General features: G+C 56.8%; 1 protein-coding gene across 2 annotated transcripts in view; it reads left to right on the top strand.

Annotated features, from left to right (window-relative positions):
• Window positions 1–3,431, top strand: part of TBC1D16 (TBC1 domain family member 16) — a 78,167-nt gene extending 74,736 nt beyond the window's left edge. For both annotated transcript variants that reach the window (XM_068530572.1, XM_068530571.1), the window contains exons 11-12: window positions 2,210–2,356; window positions 3,143–3,431. In XM_068530572.1, coding sequence (XP_068386673.1) covers window positions 2,210–2,356; window positions 3,143–3,391 — 396 coding nt within the window. In that variant the 3' untranslated portion in view covers window positions 3,392–3,431. The remainder of the gene's footprint in view (window positions 1–2,209; window positions 2,357–3,142) is intronic.
• The last annotated feature ends 22,422 nt before the right edge of the window (window positions 3,432–25,853 follow it).

Below are 25,853 nucleotides of genomic sequence, written 5' to 3'. Positions count from 1 at the left end.
GCTCAGGGAAAGGGCCCGAGATCTTGCTTCCCCATCAGCCCCTCTGAGAGCCCGGGCCCGGCCCACTGTCCCCACCCAGGGATGTGATTTCCACTTGCTGTCCACCGTTATCAGTGTCTCCTCAACAAATTCCCCTGAGAGCGTCGAACTGGCCCTGTCACACAGCTTTAATGCCCAAATTAGCAACAAGCTGGCGACGTGAAAGGATAGGCAAGTCTCTCTGAATCCATCAGGCTTAAAAAAAAAATAGTATTGACGCATCGGGAGGTGGCCAGGACCCTTTCTGCAAGAGCGGGCTCCATCCTCCCTGCGGCAGCTGGAGCAGCTTGGATTAGACAAACCTTGCTGATACGTGGGCACGCCCACCAGCCCTCGGAAACGTGCATCAGCGTTTCCGCTCCTTACTAATGTCAAAGAAGGATTACGTCTGATAGAAGTGAGTCTGAAGAAATGTGGTGCTGCTTCCACAGGCTGTCTGTATTCATCCATCCTCACCCACCTCCTGCCCCTGCTCCCACCCCGGCCCGGGTCTGGGCTGCGTTTCCTGCGTGGATTAGCGTGCTCGACGTGTACTGCAGGGTGGAATCAAGGAAGCATTGGCAAGGATGGTCCAAAACACTGGATCACGTTTAAAAAAAAAAAAAAAAATTGTGTCTACTTTGCAAAGCCTCATTGCATGTTTTTCCAGCAGCAAGTTTGCCACCCTCGTGACATCACATTTAGGCTAATGTTACAAGTGAACTCAGAGCATTACCCAACAAATGGGGCCATTTCTCAGGCTAAATTTAGCCACATTTGGCCCCACCACTTGATCAAATTAGTGGCAGGAGATTGGAAGGGGGGGGGGGTAGGATGATTGTAGTGGGCGTAGGCTAATTCATTAGAGTGAGCTCGTGGAGAGGGGGGTGGTCACGACCAGCTGCTTTAACTTTTAAAGTGTCCCCAGAGTGAGAAAGGCTCTATTTCATTCATTTATGATACTTCTAGTTTGCCCTCAGGGGCTGGGCTGCCCTGGGCCTTGTCCAGTGAACTGGGATTAGTCCTGTACTGCCATCCAGCCCCATTTAGAATGTGCCCCACGTTTTCTGCCCCAGAGTCCTCTCTGAGAGGAGGTAGACATGCACCTTCCTCCGTCCCACCCCCCACCCCCAACCCACCGCCAACCCTGGCCACAGTTCACATAGCTGCAGAAGGATCGTTCTGAGCCACAGCAAGACTATTCCGGATTAATTCAGAGGAAGGGGCTGGGCAACCTGGGAATGGTCTCTTCAGAGTGGGTGGGGTGTGGGGTGTTTGCTGCCCATAACTTCTGCCCGCATCCAGGGCTCCTCCCGGCCCTGTTTGCAAAGGAACAAAGTTCTGTCTGGCTGGGTGGCCGACGTCAGGAGACTAAACACAGGCTTCCTGGTGGTCCTTGTCCTTCCTCTGCCCCCAGGAGCAAGTGTGACTCAAAGGCGGTGTGCCCTCAAAGTGTCCGGGCCGGAGAGCGCACAGGATGTACCCCCGTCAGGACCAAGTGCTGGCTTCCTGCTGTGGGCCAGGCCTTCCTTGCTGGGCAGCCATATGAGGCAGCCTCCAAGGAAGACAGTGGAGTCCTCGATGGGCTCTGTAAAGCTGGTTAAAGATGGTGGGCTCATCGTAGGGAGCTCCATGGGGACCATCGGGATCTGCCGTGCTCTGCTCTGAGGCTCTTCTCCCCACTTTCTTATCAACAAACCTAAGAGTCGTCTCTGGGGCATGAGCTGGGACGTTTGGCCTGGAGGCAGGAGAACAATGACCAGTGGGTGGCTGCCAGAAAGTTCTTTCTCACTGGCGTGTTCCGTGACCCACTGGAGCGTGTCCTGACGCACCGTCTCTCAAGACCCCAGAATGGGCACGGGCCAGCCGTCAGAGGGGCGTGTTCTTTGCCCCTGTGCTGGAAAGCCTCCCGGAGGGCTCCCCGAAGGGTAACAGCAGCCCGCGGGTGGCCAGCTGCAACATCGCCCCTTTGTATGTCACAGCAGCCTTTGGATGGAGGTGCTCACACTGGCCCATTTGCAGGTGGGGAAACTGAGGATGAAGGAGGCTGCTGGGCTTGCCCAGGGCCGCATGAACCCAGATGACCTCACCCCGGAGCCCTTACCCGCACCTCTGCACTTGGCCTCTACCTGCAGGCAGGGCCTGGGGCTGGGTCAGGGACCTTATCTGAACCCACTCTCTTCCCCCCAAGACGGATTACTTCCACCTTTTCATCTGTGTGGCCATTGTGGCCATCTACGGGGATGACGTCATTGAGCAGCAGCTGGCCACCGACCAGATGCTTCTGCACTTTGGAAACCTGGCCATGCACATGAATGGGGAGCTTGTTCTCAGGAAGGTGAGTGTGGCCCCCACATGCAGGCCCGCCCTCCCATATACAGAGCCCCACCCCTTCACTTCCAGAGCCCCGCCCCCACACTCCAGCCACCCTGGGAGCTCCTGACCAAGGCCCAGTGGTCAGCATGTCTGGCAGCTGCTCAGGGTTCCCATCAGGCCCTGGCAAAAGAGGTCTCTCTCCTCATGGACTGAACAGATTACCCGGTTTGATAGACAGGTCCTCCACTTGGGGTACCTCACTCCTAGCCCAGAGCCAGGAAAACTGAGCGGGAGGCTTAGGGAGGGGAGGTGGCCACTTTTCATCCAAAGTTAGTGGGATAAAGGGGGCCTTTGCCACCTCCCCGCTTCCCAGGCTCCTGCTGGAGACTGCTTCTTAAAGCTCTCTGGTGTCTCCTGGGGGGGCAGTGAGGAGGGCCTGGGGTCAGGGTGGGGTGGGTAGGAAGGGGGTGGTGGAAACAGACCCTGCAGGGTGGAGAGGTGGAGCCGTGGGGCCAGGCCGAGCCAGGGAGGGGCAGGGTGGGCCCTGTGCCGCTTTTGCCTGCCCTGTTCACCCTCCGTATGAAGGCCGTTGGGGGAGCCTTCTTTGTGTCAAGCCACATGGGAGCACTGCTCCGGGAACCATGTGAGTCCCGTCCCTCAGCTGGATCATGGTGTGGAAAGGGACGGGGCAGGCAGAGTCCTCGCCCTGACCTGGCACAGGGTGAGCCCTTGGGCGCTGGCTATTGCTGCCCTTGCTCTTGGGCTGTCCCCCAACCCCCTCGTCACTGCCTGTCCTCTCTGTTTGCAGGCAAGGAGTTTGCTCTATCAGTTTCGCCTCCTGCCACGGATCCCCTGCAGCCTGCATGACCTGTGCAAGCTGTGTGGGACTGGCATGTGGGACAGTGGTTACATGCCCGCCGTGGAGTGCACAGGCCAACACCCGGGGTCTGAGAGCTGCCCATATGGGGGCACTGTGGAGACGCCTTCGCCCAAGCCCCCCAGAGAAGGCAGGAAGGGCCCAAAGATGCCCCGCGAAGGCTTCGGTTTCCGCAGATAGGTTGGGCTCCCTGTGCTAGATGAGGGGTGAGGGAACCTCAGCCAGGTCCCAAGCATGGGGGAGGGGGTGGGGATAGGCTTGGAGGGGATGGGATGGCAGAAACGGAAGGAAAATGCCCTTGGGCGGCATGAAGGGAAACTTTTCATATTAAGGACAAAAGCGGAGTCCAGAAGTGACAGAAGTGAAACCCGCCAGCTGCCCAGAGAAAAGTCACCTCCCAAAAAAGCGGGACTAGAATGCACGGCCATCCCACCTGGAGACGCAGGCTGGCTGGGTTCTCGTGTTGCCTGCCTTTGATGGATCTCGACACGTCCCAGGAATTCCTCCAGCTTCATCAGCCACCAAAGGGTATTGCCAGGCATTGGGAAAGGCAGAGACAGAAGGAGAGGTCTTGTGCACCCACCAGTGCCGGGGAGTGCAGAACAAGGGGGTCCTGTCCAGGCCCAGAGACATCTTTGCAAGCCGGACACACCCGCCTCATCAGGCTTCATTCTCTGAAAGAACCAAACATACTCCACAGCTTCTCCAGCTGCAGCTGCAAAGCTGATGTGAAGACATCTGCCCCCCCATCCCCCCCCCAAAAAAGCCCCACTGATTTCAGGGTAAAGAGGTGTAAGAGCAGGGGGCTGGGGGCTTTCACACTGTCCATTTCAACATCCTGTCCTCTTGGCATGTGAAGGAATCTGCTGCCCGTGAGCCTGAGCACAGGCTGTTGAAGTGTTGGATTCCTCTCCCTTTGTTGGGGAATGTCTGCGTTTGGCATTGTTTAAGGCCAGCCTCACCAAATACTGCAACCAACTGGGATCTGGATGGGTTGAGGTGTGCGTGTGTGCACGCAAAATCCTCTGAAGGGAATCTGCAATGTTTGAGGGAAGGGGTACTATATTAACTGACCAACCAAAACAAAGGCACCTGAAAGTGCTAGAAAGACTCCCACTTCCCTGCAGGGCCTGCATTCTGCCATGAATGCCAGTCTTCTGTAAGTCAGCTTCTCAGGTGGTTGGACGCAAGAGTGGCCACAGTACAGTAGCCATCACTCAGGGCACCTCTGCTTTCTGTGTGGGAACCAGGTCTTCCCAGCAAGCTCTCCCTGCTCCCAAAGATTCTCATCAGTAGCTCCTTCTGGGATTTAGAGAAGGACAGATAAGGGCATGGGAGGGCTCCCAGCCAGTGTAAAGTGGTGGAGCCATTTGCACAGGAAGCCGCCTCTTGAACTGGCAGGAGCAAGGAGCCTGGAGTCGTTCCTTGAATCCTCCTGCACATTCTTCTGGGGAGAAAAATCCTTGACGTGCTGAGAGTCATCGTGGAGACACAGCCCGACTAAGGCTTCTTCCTGCCCTCAGCTTTTCTCACTGAGAGTTGACGCTGCTGGATGGCGCCACTTTAAAAAGATGTTTATCAACAGGAAAGAGGAAGTTATCAGCCTCCTCCCTTCTCAGCTTCTCTCTTCTCCATGAGCCCAAGTCCTCCAGCAGGCAGGAGACTGACACTGGTACTTCCAAGTTCCTGGCCCCTCTGTCCAAGAGCCTTTTGGAGACACCATCCTGGAGCCCCATCAGTGCCCAGATCTTAGGGTACTGACCATTATAGTCCAGCAGCAGGGTCCAGGCTGGATGGGGGTAGACTTCTGCTCTGCTTCTGGGGAAAGAAGATTGCCTTTCCATCCGGAGGATGGCTCCTGATCCATTATGGAAATGGCTTGAGTTACCCAGGCACTATGTTGACCCTCCTCTAGAGACCACATCCCCATGAGCAGGCATAACAGTTACCCATTGCCACAGTAATGCTACATAACAAATAGCCCCCAAACATGGTGGCCTCAGATAGCACACACTTACCTAGCACATGAGTCTGTGGGGCAGCAGCTCAAGCTGGGCATTTCTGGTCTGGGTTGGGCTTGCTCCCATGCCTGGAGCTGTTAAGTCCCAGGGGGGGTGCTCACACATGTAGAAGTGTGTAGAGGTCAGACTTGGCTCTGCTCTGTGCCTCTTGCATCCTTCCCGCAAGCCAGTCCTGGCCAAGGCAAAGGTGCAGAATCAGAAGTGTACAGGTACCTTCCCAAGCATTGACAGATGCCACCCCTGCTGCCACCCCAGTGGCCAAAGCAAGTCACATGGCCAGACTCAGCATCTAGGGATGGGGAAATGGACCCTCCCCTGCAGTAAGAGAAGTGACATGGCGAGGGGCTGGGGATGCAGGGAGGGGGTGAGGAACTGGGCGGCTGGTACGGGGCTGGAAGAGTCTACCAGCACCACAACAAAGTCCTGGTCCAGATAACACTGTTTTGGAACTCACCTTCTACCAGGGGCGTGACTTCCCCTGAAGGGGCAGGAGATGCCTAAGAGGAGAAAGAGTGCTCCCCCCTCATCCTCTGTAGCAGAAGAACGTCCATGCATTTTACAGTACCTTGTGCCTTTGGGCTGCTCTGTGTGGGGTGGAGGGAGAGGGGTCCCAGGCTCCCTCACTTTGGAGGTTCCTGGGTGGAAAGCACTCATTCTGAACCTCCCAGCTCCCACAGCCCCTCACCCCCACGGCTCCCCATGACCCTCCCACCTCTCACCCTATGGGCTGGGTGAGGTCACAGTGAGATCTGGGCCTCTCGGAGCAGCCAGGACTTCGAAAGCTGAAGACCCGGGTGTGTGGGCTCTGCGAGGTCCCGCTGCTCCGGAGGGATGGAGAAGGCCCGCCCCTGCATGGCTCCCTTAATCTGGATGCAATTAGAGGAAACCAGCCAAAAACCCTGCGGCAGCTGTTGCCCCAGGATTATTCCCAGCCAGCAAAAGGCATTAGGGTGATAATTCAGTCATTAGACTTTTAGCCTTCCCACCGCCAGAACGTGCAAATACAGGATAATCAGCCCAGCACGGCCATCCTCGGTGATACTGCTTATTTAACCCATTTTTTTTAAAATGACACTTAATGTTATTGGCTGGGGTGCGTGTGCACGCATACTTAAAAGTTTCCCCACCGCTAATGTCCGTGCTGACGTTACGTGATGTCGTCGGGGCCTCTGGGAGGAGAGGGCACCTTTGATGCGCATGTGCTGGCACAGACAGGGCAGTGGGGCAGGGACTCACCAGCCCAGTGGGGGTTCACCTTCTCAGGGAAGGGGGATGATGGCAGGATAAAGCTGGGTGTGGGGAAGGTGGGGATATAGTGGGGTCAGGGTCTGGTTAAGTGCAGAGGGGAACAGTGTGCTATTCCAGAAGGTTCTGACTTAAGTCCCAGCAGGGGAGACTTGGAACTCACAAGTCAAGGGAATTGGAGTTCTTGAGTCAATTAGAGGGGTAGGCATAGGCAGGCTGGGAGGGGTCTCCAGCCCATCTCTGCAGAGGAGGAGGGTCTGCAGTCCAGAGGGCAGTTCCTTTGGTGGCCTTGGTCTGGATGCCATCAGCGAGCAGCGCCGTGTTGTCCTGATTGGCTAAGTGTCAGGCAGGACAGAGATTTTTGAATCCAGGACCTTTGAGTTTTCCATAAAATCGTGCTGGGGGCAGACAGCTGGACAGGATGAAGATGCTGGTCCTGAAACGAGGGCAGTGGCTGGCAGAGGTCACCCAGCTCTGACCTTTGATGGGTGGATGTAGGAAATAGGGCAAAATCTGTGGACCACAGTGGGGGACCTCTGTGGCTCTCCCCTCGGTTTTTTGTGAGGTCCCTCTGAGCTCTCTTGTCTGCTTCTTGTTTGGTAGAAGTAGCTGGGAGGAGGGCAGCCCCCAGGGTGGTGGGAATCTGCTCATGGCTGTGCCCTGCACCTGCGGAAGCTTCCATCCTCTGTTTGGCCTCCCCTCCCCCATGCCGGGAGGCTGGAGGGTGGCAGGAGCACCTGGGTTCACCCGGCCGAGAGAAGGAAGCCTCTTCCAGCTTGTCTGCCCAGCAGAGGCCCCCAGAGGCTGCCCTGCCTCAGAGGAAGGAGGAGGGGTTTCCCTGGGAAACCCCACACACACGTGCAGAGGTGCAGCCCTAGACCGGCCTGCAAGCTGTGCCACAAACCCATAGCAAAGGGAAGGAGCCTGCGGGTCTGGCCTGAGGCCGGGCGCTTCCTCTGGAGACCCTGGGGAACCAGATGGCCCAGGATCTGATTAGCCCTGGGTTTCTAAGCCAGGCTGCAAGGCCGTCCCTCGAAGTGAAAGCATTCTGTCCCTGCCGGTCCTTGGCTCAGAGGGAACTGCCCCCAAAGCCGTGAAGCTCAAGGACAGGGCTCCCCCACAGAGGCTGCACGGTGCTGCGCGGAAGGAAGACGCTTACCTAGGGGTCAGGAACCTGGTTCTTGTCCTGCCTCTGACCCTTCCGAGGTACGTGACCTTCCTGCCCTCTGAGCCTCAGTTCCGTCATCTGTAGAATGAGAACGGCGCTGCCCTCCCAGCCCACCTCACAGGACTGCCGTGGGGACTCTCCAGGTGAAGGTGTCATGAAGATGGTGTACCAGCCCCAGGGGCTTCACCTGCCACTCAGGGAAGAGACCACTGACCTTGGCCTTGCAGCCTTGGCGGAAAGGCGGCATGCTCCCAACCCGAGAGCTCGCCCTGCTTTGAGAGTCAGCAAACCTGCTCCCTTCTACACGTCCACTTTGCTGCATGTCCCCAACTAAGGGGGACCTCTCTGTGCCTCTTCTGTGAAATTCACCCTGTGCCACCCCACTCCTGCCATGAGGAAAACCAACCATAAGCCATGACCTTGGTGACCCCGAGAGATGTGTCTGTGTGCCGTGTGCCCAGCTCTGCATCAGGGATGAGGTCCAGGCCTCGGACCCCCACGGCTGTGAAACCCACTCAAGCGGGGGGCTGTGGCCTCCTGGGTCAGGCTGTAGAGACTGGAGAGGGGTGTCCCTGGGCCTCTTGGGGGCAGGGTGGGCATGCAAACAGCCTGCAGGCATCTGGCCGGTAAACACGTTGTGCTGAATTTCTAGGTAGGAAAGTACATTTCAAGTTCAGAGATCAAGTCACTTGGTCATCTTCTTTCCAGCACCTTGTGTTAGTCAGAGGGCAGGGTTTCTGTTGTTTAAGGGAAAGTTTAATGAAATTCCCACCATTACCAAGAGATTACTGATGTCCGTGGCTAGGGATTCGTTCTCTGTATTTCATTTTGTTTTCTTTTTTAAATACAATCGCCCACTGGTCAGGCCATGCCCCAGGCTTGGGACTGGCCACCCTGACCCCTGGGGCCACAGCCCCCACTGTGCTTCTGGCTCTCATGGATTCCACTGCAAAGTAAATAAAATCATATTGACAACAAACATACGCTCTACGGCGCCTCTAAGGAAAAGGTCCGGTGAGGTTTGTTAGGTCAGAATGTGGCAGGTTCCAGTGCTGGGTGAAGAGGGCTCCCACAGAAGAGCAAGGAGGGCCAGAGGGCTGGCCAGTGGCACAGCAGGCCCTGCTCTGGGGAGCCTGGCTGCAGGCCCAGGGGTCCATCAGGCATCTGAAGGGGACGGGCGCTGGGCCTGCAGCGGGGAGGAGCTGCTTGCCTCCAAGGTGGAGAGGTAGTAGGAAAGTGCCCGTGAACCCCAGTGACCGGGGGCCCCAAGACCGGCCCCAGCACCTGGAAACACACAGTGTTTTATTGAGACTTGGCTGCCAGGGCTCTGATTTCAGGAAAAGCCGAAGCCTTGCATTTGTGAACTTTTTACGGAGGCAAAGAAAATGAATTTGACCTTGTTAAGGGTGGGATTTAAAGGAAGAATTCAGGCATCAGCTTCTCTCATCTCCATGCCCTGGAGCCTACTACAGGGAACACGCCCCAGGGATTACAGGGAGGTGGGCAAGGGGGCTGGGGCCTGTCCTGGTTCTCCTGGACCGTGCTGGTGGGTGGAGGGCTCCCAGCCCTAACACAGTGCCTGTGGGATTGGGAGCTGGTTTTCTGTGGTTTTGTATGTACCTTTTTGTCCTTTTGCCTGAGAGGGGAGGAGGGTGCATGTGCTGCCCTCCGTAATGTCTGCACCCCTGGGGGGTCTCGTGTCTGCAGGGTCTGTCTCATCCTCCACCCACCTGGCCTTGGCTGAGACGACAGAGAGCTTTGTCACCACTTCTCTGCAGGCCAGGGGTGCCCCTGCCTGAGGCTGGCTGGCCACGTGGCCAGGAGGGGCAGCAGGCCCAGCTGATGCATCAGCTGCCGTGCCTGGCTGGTGGCTCCACTTAGAGAAACCGTCTCTGTCCTTTTGGGAGTGGGAGGCGCTGCTTCCCCCTCATGCCTGGCCCTAACCTGGGATCTGAAGTCACCCCTGACGGCCGAGTGCAGATAGAGAGGGAGCTTGGAGTTCAGGGGCACCAGCCCTACCATCGCCACCCTCCAGGGCACGGCTGTGGGTCAGTTCGTCCTCAGAAAGGGGCAGTCCCACCCCACAGAGCAGCCCTGCAATGGGTCGAGGCCCATTGTGGCCCCCACCTTGGGCCATGGCCCTGCCCGAGAGGGCCTTTCAAACCTGTCAGGCTGCTGGTTTCCTGGGTCTGGCCCAACCAGGATACTCTACCAGGTGTTTGTCTTTGCTCTGCTCTAGTTCTCCCATAAATAACGGCCGTGTAGTCACGGGCCCAGGGATGTGCTGCCCTAGAGCGAGACTCTTCAGGGTGGCCCCTGGAAAGACCTGGCCTCTGTTGTCCTGCGGTCCTGAGGGCTGTGCCTGGGAGCAGCTTGTCTGTTGCGGCGCGGAAGGGCCACCTGCACAGCTCGCTTTACACCCCTGCTAGCAGCAGAGACACCCCCGCCCCGCCCCTGGGGCCCATTCACTTCAGAGAGTGAGCGTCCTGTGCACCACCCTAGTCCCATCATTCCTTCATGCATCCGTTCAGCAAGCATTCAGCAAGCCCCACCAGGGAGACGGGTACCGTTGTCCCATGGACCTGCTCCAGGGGCCCGAGGCTGAGCACACCAGGTCACTGGGGTTTCTGGGGCGGTCAGCACGTACTCTACAAATGCTCCATGAGCAAAACTGCCTTGCCAGCCCTGGGAGAAGCCTCTCAATGTCCGCACTTTTGGGGCCCCCCGGGGCAAACCTTGAACTCCCCGGGTCTGAGTGGCCTTTGGCTGCAGAGACTCAGGTGAGCCAGAAATGTCACTGAGATGATTTTCTTTCAGTCAACTTGAATCCCATTATGAGCCCTGCCAACCCAGTTAAGTCTCAGTTGTTATTGGTGTCTCTCCTTCCCCCCAACACCCACATGAAGACATGCAGTGAGCAGGGGTGGGAGGGATCCCACGCAAAACGTGCAGGGGGCTCTCTGCTCCTGGCCCATGGTTGCCACTGAGACACCCTCTGTCCAAACCCAAGCAGCCCATGAGGTCTGGCTCTTTCCTTTGACTGGGGCCCTGGTGCCCAGGCACAGCTGCATCTCTACCCCCATCCTGTCCCTCTTCAGGGAAGCCACCACCACTATACACACACACTCAGGTACACACAGGGCGGGGAGGCCTCAGCCAGCCCCCTTCCCTCCCCGGTTCCATCGTCCACCTCTCTTCAAGGAGCACCAGCTTTTAGAACAGAACCCACTGGAGGCTGGCCACAGGCTCCTTCCCACCACTTGGCAGAAACCTGGAGGGGAAGGAGCACGAGGGCTTGGCAAGCGTGGGAGATGCTTGGAAGAAAAACTACAGTGAGAACAGGGCCCCAATCATCTCTGTGAGTTATTGGGCCACATGAGCGATCTCACTGTTAAAGGGGCTGTGTCTTCACACACCCCCACCTCCTCATGGCCATTGGGGAGGGTCCCACCCAGCCACTGCCATGCTCTCTGCAGACTGGACGACACCTGCCAGTGGCCTCATGGGCCACATTCAGTTGCTGGCCCTGGGACACCCCTAAAGTCATCCTTCCTCCTCAGTGGACCCCCTCCCTCACCTGTGAGGCCCTCCTCTCTCTGCATCTCAAGAGAATAACCAGACCTCTGGGCTCCTGGGGCGTGTACTGTGTAATTTAGATAAAGTGGTTTGAAAATATGCTATTCATTCTCTGAATGTGATAATACGTCTGCCTTGATAGGTCAGATGCCACAAGCTCTTTCATCGGCAGTTTGACACTGAACAAAAGAAAGCACTTTATATTTTGAGTTGTTAGAGAGAACGGCTTAATGGTTTTCTAAATGGTTGTTTGGATGCTGAAATTAAGTTGGTGCAACAGGGGGATAGTGCCACAGGCTGGGTATAGCAGCCCCTCAGGAGGGAGAAACAGGTTCAAAACCCCCTCAACCAGTAAGAGACATGTGCAGTTCAACAAAGTGGGAAACCTTCATCAGGGACCAAACACAAAGTTCACGGGGTTCATTGATTACTGGCCATGAATAAGCACAAATAGAAAAAGACATGGAGGGTCCTAGTGGCCCCAAGTTAACGGTTAGTGAGCCCAATTGTCCGGCAATTTTAAAACCTAACAGTAGAATATGGCAATGGGCAAGGCCCAGGAAGCCCTCTGGGATAGGAGGTCAGAGCTTTGGATCAGTTCACTGGAGAACTATGGCCAGTGCCTGTCTGGACACCAGCTACAGGCGGATGGACAGAAGATTCTGAGAGGCACAACAAATGACTAAAACGACCTCAAAGGGTAGAGGACGGGGCCCTGTCCAAATTAAAGACTGAAGGATAGTAAATGTTATCAAGAGTTTATGACTTAATGACGAGAGTGCCAACGAGCTGCTCTCCACTTTTCTGGTGGGGAGAGCTGGGCAGAGGCAATTGTGGTCACAGGAGGCGCTGCCAAAGGGCTGGGCTTCAGGGGAGCCACTCTTGAGCCACCGACCTCTTGGTGTCCCATCCCCTCTGCCCTCCAGGGCTCTTGGTGTGGACTCGCCCCCTGTGGGAGAAGCCCATCGCTTGCAGGGCTCCTTACTCTGTCCAAGGTGCATGAGCACAGGGAGTGTAAGGGAGTGGGGAGTTCTGGCTGTTCATGTGAGCTCAATTGGGAGCCCACTTTCCGATACGGGGTCTCAGTGTCCTTCTGTAAAAGGAAATCCAAGTGTACTTAAAGCAACCATCTGAGACAAAGTGGGGGGAGGGGGATGACACAGTGGGGGAAGGGGGATGATAGTCCTCCCAGGGCACTGTCTGGCATCCAGGCCCTGTCCTCTGTTCTGCCCACCTCCTGCCCCTATTGGAAAACTTTAGAAACTTTAGAAAAAAGGTGCTGGGGACCCTCAGACCTCTGGACAGGTGCCCTCTGGGGGAATCCCACCCACCTACCCAAATGGCAGGGTCTGTTCTATTTCCAGGCACATTCTGCCTTTCTCCAAAGCCCGGGCATCCTTTGGGTTTTCTGATAAATCCCCAGGTTCTGTCAAATGATTCATTTAGATGGGAGTTCCCCACCCCCGTTCTTGGTCTTACTGCTCCACTGGGCCACGTGACTGTCTGAGCCAGGCTGATAAATAGCAGCAAAATTTTAGGGCTCAGAGTCAGCAGCCTGAAGCAGAGTGGCAAGGAGCGGGTGGGAGGTGTCCGGTGCACAGGGACGCAGGGGTGAGGGCATTTCCAGGAGAGGTGAACTGCTGCCTTCGAAGGGGGCTGAGACAAAGCTCAGCTCTTCCCCACGTTGCCTGGAATGCATACCTCAGAGCTATTGGTGGGGGAGGTGGGGTCTTTCAGGTGGGTGAGACCCAGGAACTGGACTCAGGCCAGTGCAGGTAGGAAGAGGCACTGCTCCCACAGGTGTTTCTTCAAGAGCTGGCAGGTGGGACAGCGCAGCAAGGCTGGGAGTTGGTCCTCCCACCCCTGACTTCCAGCCTGCAGTCTCTCCCACCCCCTCCCTGCCTGCTGCATCTGCACCCCTCTCCCATGCAGTGGCCAAAAGGATTCTGCAGAGTTGAATCTTACCAAAAAGGCCACTGTCCTTCCCCTCAATCTGCTGGGCCAGAGTGCAGTCGCCAGGCCAGCCCCAAAGAGGTTTCTGGGTCACCAAAAGAGGGGGAGGCCCCCAGAATCTGAAATGTAGCTATTGGTTCACCAAACCGGCCTGGCCTCCTGAGTCCCTGCACAGACCTCCACTCCCATCATGAGCCTGAAACTGACCCAGAATGCCAAGGTCTGCTTGTAGAGTGAGCTGCTGGGCCCCCAGAAACTGGCTTCGATTAGAGGGGACACACTACCAGAGGGTGTGCCAGTGATTGGTACAGACTCCTGTGGCTCCTGCCCAGGCTGAGGATGTGTACCTAAGAGACTGCCAAAGCCTGGGCAGGACTGAGCTCCCCATAGGGGTTTTCCTTTCCAGAAAACAAGTTCCAAAGTTTGGGTGGAAGCCTGCTTGGCATGCCCTGCCCCTAGGGCCTGGGACACCAGGTAGCTTTGCACAAGGCTGGAGGCCGCCTGCACGGGTTCCCCACTCCTGTTCTCAGCTGTCCTGCTGAATCCCAGATACAGGCCTGGCTGTGGGATTCAGCCACACAGTGGCATCTCTGCAAAGCCTGGGATTCTCACCAGGAACTGGTCTCCCAGGAGGGAGGGAGGTGGGCAGGCGCTCCCCTGCCCGCCCACAAGAGGCCTGGGGAACTAGGGTCCCCATGCCTGGAGCCCCCACTGGGGCCTGTTCAGAAGGTGGCACGTGTGGGCACAGTGGGGCACTGCTTCCTCAAAAATAACCCTCGGTGCTAATTCCCATTTCCCCAGGAAGAGGGCCAGTGTCTCTCAGATCCATCCCATTTTCTGAAGAAGGGCTTTGTTGCTGCTTTTTTTTTTTTTAATTAAGTTATTTATTTATTATTTTTATTTTTAGTTGCATTGGGTCTTCGCTGCTGCACGTGGACTTTCTCTACTTGCGGTGAGCGGGGGCTACTCTTTGTTGTGGTGTGCAGGCTTCTCACTGCTGTGGCTTCTCTTGTTGTGGAGCACAGGCTCTAGGCACACGGGCTTCAGTAGTTGTGGCGCACGGGCTTAGTTGCTCCATGGCATGTGGGATCTTCCTGGACCAGGGCTCGAACCCATGTCCCCTGCATTGGCAGGCGGGTTCTTAACCACTGCGCCACCAGGGAAGCCTGTTGCTGCTTCTTTTGATTTCACACCCAGTGGGCCTTTTCTCCAAGTGGGGGTCCAGGTATGGGGACCCTAGTTGGAGTGTGTGTGTATGGTGGTGGCGGCTTCCCTGCAGAGGGACAGGATGGGGGTAGAGATGCAGCTGTGCCTGGGCACCAGGGCCCCAGTCAGAGGAAAGAGCCAGACCTCATGGGCTGCTTGGGTTTGGACAGAGGGTGTCTCAGTGGCAACCATGGGCCAGGAGCAGAGAGCCCCCTGCACATTTTGCGTGGGATCCCTCCCACCCCTGCTCATTGCATGTCCTCATGTGGGTGCCCTATGCCCGGCACATGCCTCGGGGCCACCATGTGGATGGGTTCCTGCCCATGTGGTGGGCAGGAAGGGGCACCAAGGGAGAGGGGCACGCAGGACAGGGAAGTGCCTGGGGCTTCCAGAGGGAGGGGACTTGGGGAATGGAGGCAGCATGAGGGCAGGGGACTGGGGTGGGAATGGGGGAGAGGTGCAGGAGGGAAGGGAGAAGGAGGGGCAGCCCCCTCCATCCCTCCCAGGCCCACTGATCTAATCATATCAGGTGTGCTCCAGATAAATATTAATAACCCGGTGACAGAGGGGATGTGGGATAATCTAATTAAAAGGGCACCATTCAAGCTGGCAGCTTTACTAAGGAATCACTCCCAGTGAAACCCATGAGCCCCCAAGAGGGCCCTAAGAGGGAGAGGAAACATCCCCCTCCCCACAGCCACCCACCCAGGGCAGCACGGGCAGGACATGACCTCTGGCAGGGCAGGTGCCTGGCTCCAGTGCCCTCTGAGCCCCACCCCCACCCCGCCCCAACTCATCACTCCCAAGCACCACCCCTGGGCACCAGCCTGAGGCTAGGGCACCCGGCCCCCCATTCCAGCACCGTCACCCTCAGCTCCTCAGCCTCCCCCTCTGCCTATCTGTCTGTCTCTGTGTCCAGCTGACAGTTTCTCTTGACAAAACCTGAACACCCCATGCCCGCCACCATCCTCCAAATGCAAAGAAAAGGCAACCTCAGGCCTCAGAAGGGCTCCCTGGGTACCTGGCTTTCCCTGGGGGGCACTGGGGCCTCTCAGGAATGCAGACCTGACCTCTCCCAGAGGGCCAGGCCCCGCCGCTGAGAGCTGCCCATTCTGGCCTCGGACAAAGTCCTCATCCCAGGGCCAGAGTGGCCCCGTGCCATGACCCCAGAGTCCAGCCAGCTTGGGAATCTATCTGCCTGATGGGTCCCTTATCATGGGATTCACAGGCTTCCAGGGCCCACTTTCTCTTGAAATCAAGATTTATTGGGGCCCCTCGTGTGAGTTAATGGTGTTCTTTGGCCTTCGTCAACTTGGCTTGGTCCAGCTGGAGTAAGAGGAGCTGGGTACGGGGCAGCTGTGGACGAGGACAAGTAGAACCCTGAGCCCAGTCGAGGTCCTTCCTGGGCTTTGCCATCCAGCAGCCCAGCCCCCGCCCTCCCCTGGCCCCTGGCCCTGCCCTTGGCAAACAGATGGACAGCCTGTCGGGGCCACTGAGCTTCTGGACTTGAACAGCAGCATCACTGGCTCTTTATTCTGTATTTGGGGTAAACAGATCTCTCTTTCCAGTCCCCACTTTCCCCCTAAGGCTGCCTGCAGGAGAAGCCCGTGGGAGGGGTGGGACGCCGCTGACCATCCACCTGGCTGGGAGGAGGCCTCCTTGGGGAGGCCCAGGAAGAGAAGGGGTTAGTTCATCTAGTACTACTCCAGGCAGGGACTCGATCCTCCCAGCCATGTCCTGTCATCTGGAATATCCCATGGTGGAGAACTTACTACCTGTCAGTAGAAGCTGCTCTTTGGCCGGGAGCCACAGGACCTTTATGTGGCCTAAGCAGGCCTGAGGGTGAGGCCAGTGAATAGCAAGGATAGGGGCATTTGGTACACTGATCCTGCAGGGCCCTTTCCATCCATTGTAGCACTCAATACTCACAGCAGCCAGATGGGGGCAGTGCTGGGTTTACCCTGTTTCCTAGAGGAGAAAACAGAGAGGTTAAGTAAGTGGCCCAAGGTCACCCAGCCAGTAGATGGCAGAACGAGGACTGGCGCCCAGGTCTTTCTGATTCTCTTTTCCCTGTCCTTGGACAGTCTCTGGCCAAGGGCTTTAGGCCATCCTTCCCCAAGGGAGGGGACATCTGAGCACTGTCCAGTGGGCACATTGAGTCTCAGTTTATCTGACTCTGAACTGAGCTGCTCGTGCTCTCTCTGGTTTCTCCCTCCTGCCCACCCAGGGGATGAAGGGCAGGATGTGTGAGCTGGAGTTGCTGTGTGACTTCAGGCATGATGCCTCCCCTCTCTGTGCCTCTGTCTGTGGGGCAGGAGGTTGGTGTGTGATCCCCAACAAGAGTACAGAAGTCCCCACCTCCTCTAGGGGCTCACCTGGTCCCACCCCCTCCACTGGGACCCCAGCACCCAGTAGGAAGGATCCAAGCCTACCCAGACTGAGGCTGCCGGGAGCTGCACCCAGGAGCCAGGTCCTGGAGCTCCATCCCCTGCAGGCTGGTGAGAAATGCACAGGTTCTCTTGCCTGCCAGGCTGGGAGACTTTAGGGTAGAGGGACACACCCAGAGTTGGATATACCCCTGGGCTTGGTCCTGAGATGGGGGAGGAGGCGCGGCCAGGGCCCAAGGGGCAGCTCTGGGATGGAAGGAGGGGCCACTAGTTTCAGAGTCCCCCTTGGGGCAGGGAAGGCGGCCCCTTGAAAAAGGGGGAAGTGAGGACAGGCCCACCTGGAGCCCAGCGGGTCTCAGGGGGCAGAAATGGGGAAGGGCAAGGCTGTGGGGAGTCGATTCTGAAGTAACAGAGGCCATGCCTCTCACTGACTGCTGGGTCCAGCCCCGGCCTTGACTCAAGGGGTACAGAGGGGAGAGGGGGAGAGTAAGCTGTGGGTTCTGTCCCAGTCTCCCCAGGTTAATGCCTCAGCTGTAAAATGGGGCCCTTAGCGCCCTCCTCTCAGGGACAATGGTAGTGACCATGCACTGAGCACCTGTTGTATACCAAAACTCTGGTCCAGGTAAAGGATGGGTTTTCAGGGGAGAAACAGGCGGGGGGAGGGGAGCTGCTTGCCCGAATCCACAGGGAAGAGTCACAGGCAGATTTGGAACCAGTGGGGTGGGCTCTTAACAACACCCTGCGCCCCTTTCCTCCTCCTGCTTACTTGTTCCCCGCATACAGGGCTGCCTCAGGGGGCCGCTGCCCCTGCTCCCATAGGATGCTGTCAGGTCCGCTGTGTCTATTGCGTGGGGCCCGGAAGGAAGAGACCTGGGAGAGCCTGAGAGATGGGTGTCAGAAAAATCACACAGAGCACATGCAGGAAGCTTGACAAGCTCCGCTGATGGCACAAGGGCCCAGAGGGAGCGATGAGTGTGAGGCTGGGGGACCGGGGGCTGTGAATGAGGGCGCAGCTTCTGCACCCTGGAAGATGCCTGCATCCTGCATCCTACCCATAATGTGGCTTGGCTGCTAGCAGTCACCTCTTCCAGCCATCCTGGAACCGAGGCACGCACACCTGCCTTAAAGGGGTCCCACATCCCAGGTACCAGGAGGCCAGGTCCGGATCAGAACACAAGAAACGTGGTTATGCTCACCGGTCATGTCACTCTTCCAGGTTCTCACCCTGACCAGACATGAGAATCACCTGGGGACTTAAAACCAGGGATGCCTGGACCCCTCCCAGATGTGCGGGGAAATGGGGGAGGCCCTATCTGTTTGCAGGTTCCCTGGAGCCTCAGAGTGGATAGCCCAGCCCTGCCCACTAAGGGGGCTGCTCCCCGCTGAAGCTGGGTGCTCCCTTGCTGCCCCTCCCTCCCCTTCCCACCGAAGCTGACCTCTGGGGCTGTGTGGAGGTACCCACCCTCCTCCCCAGGGAGGCACTGGGTGGGAGCATTGGGCACCTGGGACTCCCTGAGGCTCTCTTCACCTCACCCCCACCCCTGCTTTTATATTCTGGAAACCATAGAAGTAGAACCTTCCTGCATCCGCAAGCTTAGAACTTGACAGATCCACAGACTTGCTGATTTTCCAAAGTGCTGAGCTGGTGTGGCCACAAGATGCTTCACACTTCTTGTAAGAGAAGAATAAGCCCCCGCGTGTCTTTGGCGGCCCCTGGGCCAGCCCTGCCAAACCTGCCCTGCCTGCCCCCACTTCCGCCTTCTCTGGGGCCACTGATGCAGGACTCCTGGACCAGAGCACGCCTGGGGAACCAAGGCTGGACCAGGCGAGGCAAGGGGGTTTTGAGCTGCTCTCGCCTCCACCCAACTGGGCCTCAAGGCCCAGCCCAACTGTGCCCACATGGTCCCTCCTCTAATCCTCTGTGACCCCCCACAGCACCGCACAGCTTCAGGCCCTGGTCCCCATGAAAAGCAGTGCAAAGATAGACACTGGGTTTCCCGGGGTTACCAGCTTTGGCTCCGAGGCCATCTTTCGTGGGGGCTCCCAGCCCCAGCCCATTTCTAGGCAACATGGGTCTCCCCTAATTTGGACTTTGACTCAAGGAGTGGGTGGGAGACTGTGTTTGCGTCTGAGTCCCACAGTCCTCCATCCAGCTGTGGGAATCTGGGCACATCACATGACTTCTCTGAACTTGAGTGCCAGCAACAAGGACATTGGTTCTACCTCCCAGAGCTGGCTCCTCTGCCCCCACCCACCACGGCCTAGACTTCCCACCAGGACCCTCAACCTCAGCAGTGAGTCATTGGCATGGCCCCATGGTCCCCACACCAGGCACGGAGCCTGGCCTACAGCAGCCTCATGGTGTTTGAGGATAATAAATTAATAAACAAGGCCCCCTCCCTGATGCTCGGCAAATATTGTCAGAATGAAGGCATGTCACCACCAATACGGACACATGTCAGAGTACACAGACCATAAAAGAGGCATGACAAGTGCTGATGGGGCGGATAAGATTAGATCCCAGATGTAGAGGCCGGCTCAGCAGGTCCCCGAGGGGTGCACAGGGTGGAGTCTGAGAACATTCTCGCTGCTCTCCAGAATCCTCCGTGCACCGAGGGTCCTTTGGTTCCAATCCAGTATCGCTCGCTGTGTGACCTTGGGCAAGTGGCTTAGCTTCTCTGAGCCTTATACTGCTCCCCTGTAGAATGTGGACCGTAACAGTAACCACCTCTCATACCCGTTATGAATTAAATGAAAAGCATGAAGTAACACATAAATCCCGTCACACGTGCCTGGCCTGTTGGAAGCCCTCAAACTGCAGCCACGTCATTAGGGTCTTCCTCACATCACGTGGAGTGCACAGCTGCAGGAGAGAATGAGTGGCTTGTCCCCTTGTCCTCAGCTCTGCTGCCCTGCACAAGCCCCCGGTCACCCATGACCCCGTCTCTGGGCTTCTCCCACCAAGGTGTCAGTGCCTGCCCCAGGGCAGGTGTGAGAGGCAAAGTCCAGGGGACAAGGGACTGCACCGTGGGCCCAGCTCTCTACTGCTTGTCCAGCCCTCACGGCACCCTGCCAACAGGTAGGCAGGCAGTTCCTGGACCATTTCACAGATGAGCAGACGGAGGCACAGAGAGTCTGTGGAACATGCTGATGTCACTTGGCCTCACTGGGGCCGGCCCAGAGGGAACGGGGTTGGGGGGGGGCGGTATGTGAACACAGAGGGGCAAGGGGGATGGGTGTCCCCAGGATGGGAAGGCGACCTGGGCCTGGCCACAGCTTGGGGTTGCTGCAAACCTGTGCTCAGCCCCATTGGTTGGGGAGGGACCACTGTGATACTTGGGTTTCCTGCCCCAAGGCAGCACTGGTGCCTGGGCCCCCGTAGACCCTGCTCTGGCTGAGGGGGTGAGTTTCCCAGGAAACAGAAACTGTCTATAGCACAGATCAGCATCTGCTGGATGTGACCCAGGGCTGGGCAGCTAGCAAGGGCTTCCCACAGTCTCATAGGATTTGTATCTTTCACGGGTTTGATTTTCACCTGAGGGACAGGGCTGTCAGAGCATTGTGACTATGGTGGTTTGGCCTCACCAGGTTGGGGGAGGTGGTGGCAGGGGAATGGGGGTCCTGGAGCCCCACAGAAGGATGAGGGGATTGTCGGAGCAGGGGCACCTCCTCAGGAAGGTCTCATATTTCTGGGGGAGGGTCAGGGAAGCTGGGCCAAGGCCTCCAACCTGGGGAAGGGACTCAGTGACACTGGGCGTGACAGGGTTGCTGGCCAGAAGCTACCACGCTGGGGGAGGGGCATTGGAGTCCTAAACCTGGGAGGCTGGTATTGACCTAAAACAATAAAATAGCCAGTTATTTTACCAGCAAAATGGGTTTCTTTGGGAATGGCAAAGAATTGCAGTTTGAGGTACGCAATCCACGGCAAACCACTAGCAAGACCAGAGAACAGACGAGGGGCACCTTCTTTTATAGAGGAGAAGCCCCCGCCCACCCCACAGGCCGTTATAAACAAAGAGCTCATTGGAGGAAACTAGGAGTTGGCAGTGTTGTGGCTTTTCATTGGCTGAGTTGTGACAGTCTCTCATTGGCTGGGCTGTTGCCAGGCAGAGAGAAATTCTTCCTTCCTCTGCTGGGTAGAAAAGCAGTAACCTTCTTCTTCTTGGAGATGCCGGGTACTCCCTTCTTGTTGGGTCTGCAACTGACGCTGAATAGACCATGAGAGCTCCCTCTCTGGCCTCCCAATCCCACTTTAAATGAGGTTTCTGTTTATTAAATTTCACACCACAGAGCTGAGGGAGGATGCCACAAGGCTTGATTGGAAGTGCTCTCTCTGCCCCCCACAACGGCTCTACGGGCAGTGGAGGTCTCCCATGCCTGTGGCAGTAGTCCGGGGACCCCAGCTGCTACCCACTTCCAGTGGGTGGTTTGTGCCTGCCAGGGAAGAGCCAAGGGCCTGGCACAGTGTGATGACAAGAGCACAAGATTCAGAATAAGGGGGGCCCTGAGTTTCTGGGCCACAGTGGTTAGTCTACACAGTGAGGGGCTTGGGCTGAAGTGAATGCTTTTGGGGCCCCTAAATGTGACAAGGACCAGCCAGGCACTCTCAGTTATTCCTCCTAGTAGCCATACAGGGCAGGGCTATTAGTATCCCCATTTCCTAGATTAGGAAACTGAGACACAGAGAGGTTAAGCGACCTGCCCGAGGTCACACAGCTGCTTAGTGACCTGTGCTGGGTCACTGCAGTTCCTCTCGCCCTCACCTTCTGCCCTCTAGGTTGCTAATGCCAACGGGAGGATGACAGCTCGAGGACAGGTGCCCCCAGGAAAGATTGGCCAAAATCAGGTCCCAGAATTGGGGAGGGGTGACTCCCACAAGAAAGCACTGAGCAGTGAGCAGGGAGGTAGTATGACCCCCACTGTAACCTGGCCTGGGCCCCACCGATACCATCAGACAATGTCCCGAGGGAGAGAATGCACAAACAAACTGGAAATGACTGAGGACACTCAAGGAGGAATTCATCCTCCCCACAAATCTGACACCTGAAGGGACAGGCTTATGGGATAAACAGGAGGCAGTGTAACGGGGTTCACATCCCAATCTGTGTGCCTCAGTTTCCCGCCCATCCAAGTAGGAGGAAGTTGCCACCTTCCACACAGGGTGGGTGTGAGGGAGTGAGATAATCGAGGTAAATAAAGCAGGTGCTTGGCACCAAGCAGGCCCTTAAAGGTCCAAAGCTGCTTTAGAGAATTTTGACAAAACCTTCTGAGAGGAAGCAGCCTCTCCGATGTCCTGGTCCCCTGTGGAATGGGCGGAAGATGGGGGAGGGGAGGTGATCGAGCCAGGCCCCCCTTCCTGTTGCCAAGGGGCTGGTCAGCCTGAGGCCTGTCTGAGGCCAGGGGGCCTCCTGGAGGGGCTGCTCCCTGACGTTCTCAGCTATCTCTCAGCCTTGAACTTTCTATTCTGTTTTGCAATCAGCTCAGAAAGCGGCATTTCTAAACTCCCTTCTTATCGCCGGGAAACTTCTGACACAACAATAGCTGATTGTACTGCTCTCCTGGGTGCGGCTAAATTCCTGGACGCCCCCCCCCATCCCCACCCCCCAAGCACACACACCTTTTTTTTTTTTGGTAGCTTTGGAACTATAATGATGCCATTGTGATTGGTGTGGTTCGGTGACAGTGTGAGTTTATTTATTTTATTTTATGTATTTATTATTTATTTATTTATTTTTAACATCTTTATTGGGGTATAATTGCTTTACATTGTTGTGTTAGTTTCTGCTTTATAACAAAGTGAATCAGGAGAGAGGGGGGACCTGGAGGCAACCAGTGAGACAATCAAGGGAAATCTTCTTAGAGAGCCGAAAAGGCATTATCTTGCATAAGTCACCTGGAGATAGCAGCGCCTGGACTGGCTAGATTCGAAAATATGTACTTATTTGTCAAAATACCAATTTTTTTTTCAGTTATTATAATTTTCTCCCCCAGCTCGAGCCCAGCCAGTAGGACTCAGCTGCATAGAGTTGATACAGATTCATCTGAACGTAAAGTAACAACAGGCCGTCAGATAACAACCCTTGGTTGGCCACGTGCTGCGGTGGGGAATGAGTCAGGCCCAGCCCCTGGCCTGCGTAGCTCTGTGACCCTGGGCACGCTGCCCTCCAGGGCTCAAGGTCTATAAATAGAGCAGGTGGGGAGCCCTGCATGCTGCGGGGGGGGGGGCCCTCGGTTCACGTGTAGGTGGCAGCCACCAGCAGGAGCCCCCCGGACTGGGCCTCGCACTCCTGCCTCCAGTTCACCAGCCTGGGCCCCTGGGAGACGGTCCCTGCCCAGAGCTCGGGTGCCACCTGCTACCACCGTCCCCTCAGCCCAGAGGACTTCCTGCTTCACTCGGGCTCCCAAGAAAACCCTGGGAGGCATTTCTTAGAATGTTCGGCAGTTGCTGCACATTCAGAAGGACTTGGCAGGGGCCCCGGCAGCCGGAACAGAGAAGCAGATTGAATTCCAAGACCTGGAAGCCACACGCACTGGCGGGGAGACCAGCAGGGCCAGTGTGGTGCCGGCGTGGTGCTAGCATGCACGCTGGGAACCGTCACTTTGTGGGGAGTTCAGGTGGACCTCCTGCCATGCTGCCCCCCAGGGCCTCTACCTGTAGAGTGGCACCTCAAAGCCTAAGCCTTCCTTGGCTGGCTGGTTCAGGTAAACGGGGAAACAGGTAAACGGTGAGTTGGCATCGGACACCGTGCGCAGGCTCAAAGAGGGGAGTCATCATCTTTGTTAAAGAAACAAATATGCTTAAAGACACTGGTATTTGCTCTCTTCTGGGTGTTTCACTGGCTTCATCCCAGTCAGCCTTCCCCAGAGGATCTGACTGGGAAAAGAGAGGCACTTGCCCAAGGTAAGTCCCTGATCAGTTTCCCGGCCAGTTTCACGGCAGGGGCTGAATAGGGCTCTGGCTGACTCCAGGGACACGCCACGAGGCTCATGGGTCCCAGGCTTTATTTCTGCCCTGAGACCCCTTCCCACCCTGGGTGAGACTCCCCAAGGCCTGTGGGACAAAACTTGGACATCGGAAGAGAGACCTGGCCCAATGTCATCTTCCCAAGTGGCTGGACCGCCCTGCCCAGCAGAGGGCCTTCAAGGGTTTGGGCTCCAGATGGACGTGGCCTTGGAGAGCAGAGAGGAGCGGCCAGGCTGGGAGGAGCCCACGTCAGGGACATTCAGAGACCACTGGGGTGGGGGCTGGGAGCAGCCTTCACAGGAGGGCCGGTCTGTTCTAGAGAGAGGGGACAAGGCTTGCTCTTCCCTGGGCAGGGCAGGCAATTCAATCCAAGAAAGGACTTTCAGGTAGAGTTGTCCTGTGAGGGAGCCATGAGCTCTCTGTCACTGTGCGGTGCAAGCAAGCCTGGAGGGGGCTCTGGCTAGCAAGTTTGGGGGTCAGCCGGATGACCTTTGAAGCCCTGAGAAAAGGCCAAAGCTTCTGACAGCTTAGCTCAGACCTGGGGGTGGGGGAGGAGGGGGTGGGCTCAAGTCAAGGGAGGGCCAGGGGTTGAGAGGGCCCCCAGGGTCCCAAGGGATGCTGGAAATGCTTTTGTGTAAGTCCTGTCTGGCAGGGAGCCAGGGCACCCTGCCCTGTGTGCTGTGGACAGAGCCATGAGCCACAGGGCAGAGCCACCGGGCAGAACCAGATGTGACAGGGACAGAGGCCATGGCAGTTGGGAGGGGCCGTCAGAGCAGGTGAAGTCAGCCGGGAAGGTTTCCTGGGAGAGGTGACTCTCCTGCTGGGCAGGAAGGACATCTCAGAGTCTCTCCTGCTGTCATGCCTCCCCCAGGAGAGCAGAGGCAGGCCGCCTCCGCTGGGACGCCCAGAGCTAGCCAGTCACCCAGCCTCTTGCCGAATAGGTGGCAGAAAAACCTAAGCCTTTAAAGAAAAAAAATATTGAAGTGAAGCTTACATGAGATAAAATCAACCATTTTAAAGTGTACAATTCAGTGGCATTTAGCACATCCATTATGTTGTGCAACCATCAACTCTGTCTGGTTCCTCATTTTCATCACCCCAGGAAACCTGTGCCCATTGAGCAGTTTCTCCTCATGCCTCTTCTCACAGCACCTGGCAACCATCAATCTGCTTTCTGCATCCACGGATTTGCCATTCTGGATATTTCATATCCTAAGCCATTTTTAAAAGAGCAAAAAGCAGATAGTTGGGATCTGGTCCCTCTGCGTGTTTCCAGCTGTGTGGGCTTGAGCATAATATTTTGTCTCCCTCTGCTTCAGTTTCCTCATCTGAAAAATGGGCATAAGAGTGTTTCACAAAAGGGTTGTCGTGGGCATAAAGGGGTCATCTAGGCAGTGCACTGAGTGCAGGGTCTGCCCCTGGAAGCCTGGGTGCATTTTAGCTGCTGTAGCCATGGGCATCAGATGTTCGGATGGTGTGGTACAGGACAGCCGGGGGCATGGAAGGGCAAAGCCTGGAACAGCAGCTGTGTTTTCCACTGGGCATGGCTCATGCGTGTCACCTGGGCAGGTCACATACCTGCTTCCAGTCTGCACCTGCTCCTTCCTTCTTCTGTGACATTGGGCCTCAGTTTCTCCATCTGGAATGGCAGGGCCTCACAGGGGGTGGGGCCTGGCACGATGCCGAGGGTTGGGAGATGCTCAGGAGGGTTGGGAGAGCCTGAGCAGGGTCGCAGTGGGGACCAAGGTGGCCTTGAGAGGAAAGTCCTGGACTGGGCGACAGCAGGCAGGTGCCCAAGGCCACAGTGATGGGGGTTGAGAGCAGGCAGGCATGGCCCTGGCTCCTCCGGCATGTCCTCTGGAGCCGAGCTTTTGATCAAGTGGCTGGATGCTTCCTGTCCTGGCTCCCCTTACAGGCGATCTATCAGCTCAGCTGTTGCTGTCTGGGCCAGCGAGTGGCCATAAATGCTCCCGCCACCTCCCACACCCACCCCCCGCCCCCCGCCCCGCAAGTGGGCCAGGTTTTATGTTGTAAGAACACTGTGGGGCGTCTCAAACACACCGCTAATGACAGGCATCATGAAGCAATAAAAGTGATGGGGCTGGGATGGGGCTGGCAGGAA

This window comes from Eschrichtius robustus, chromosome 20 (assembly GCF_028021215.1).
Source record: "Eschrichtius robustus isolate mEscRob2 chromosome 20, mEscRob2.pri, whole genome shotgun sequence".
Classification (NCBI taxonomy): Eukaryota; Metazoa; Chordata; class Mammalia; order Artiodactyla; family Eschrichtiidae; genus Eschrichtius; species Eschrichtius robustus.
The sequence above is the reverse complement of the archived record's forward strand: the minus strand, read 5'-3'. Positions and strand labels throughout refer to the sequence as shown.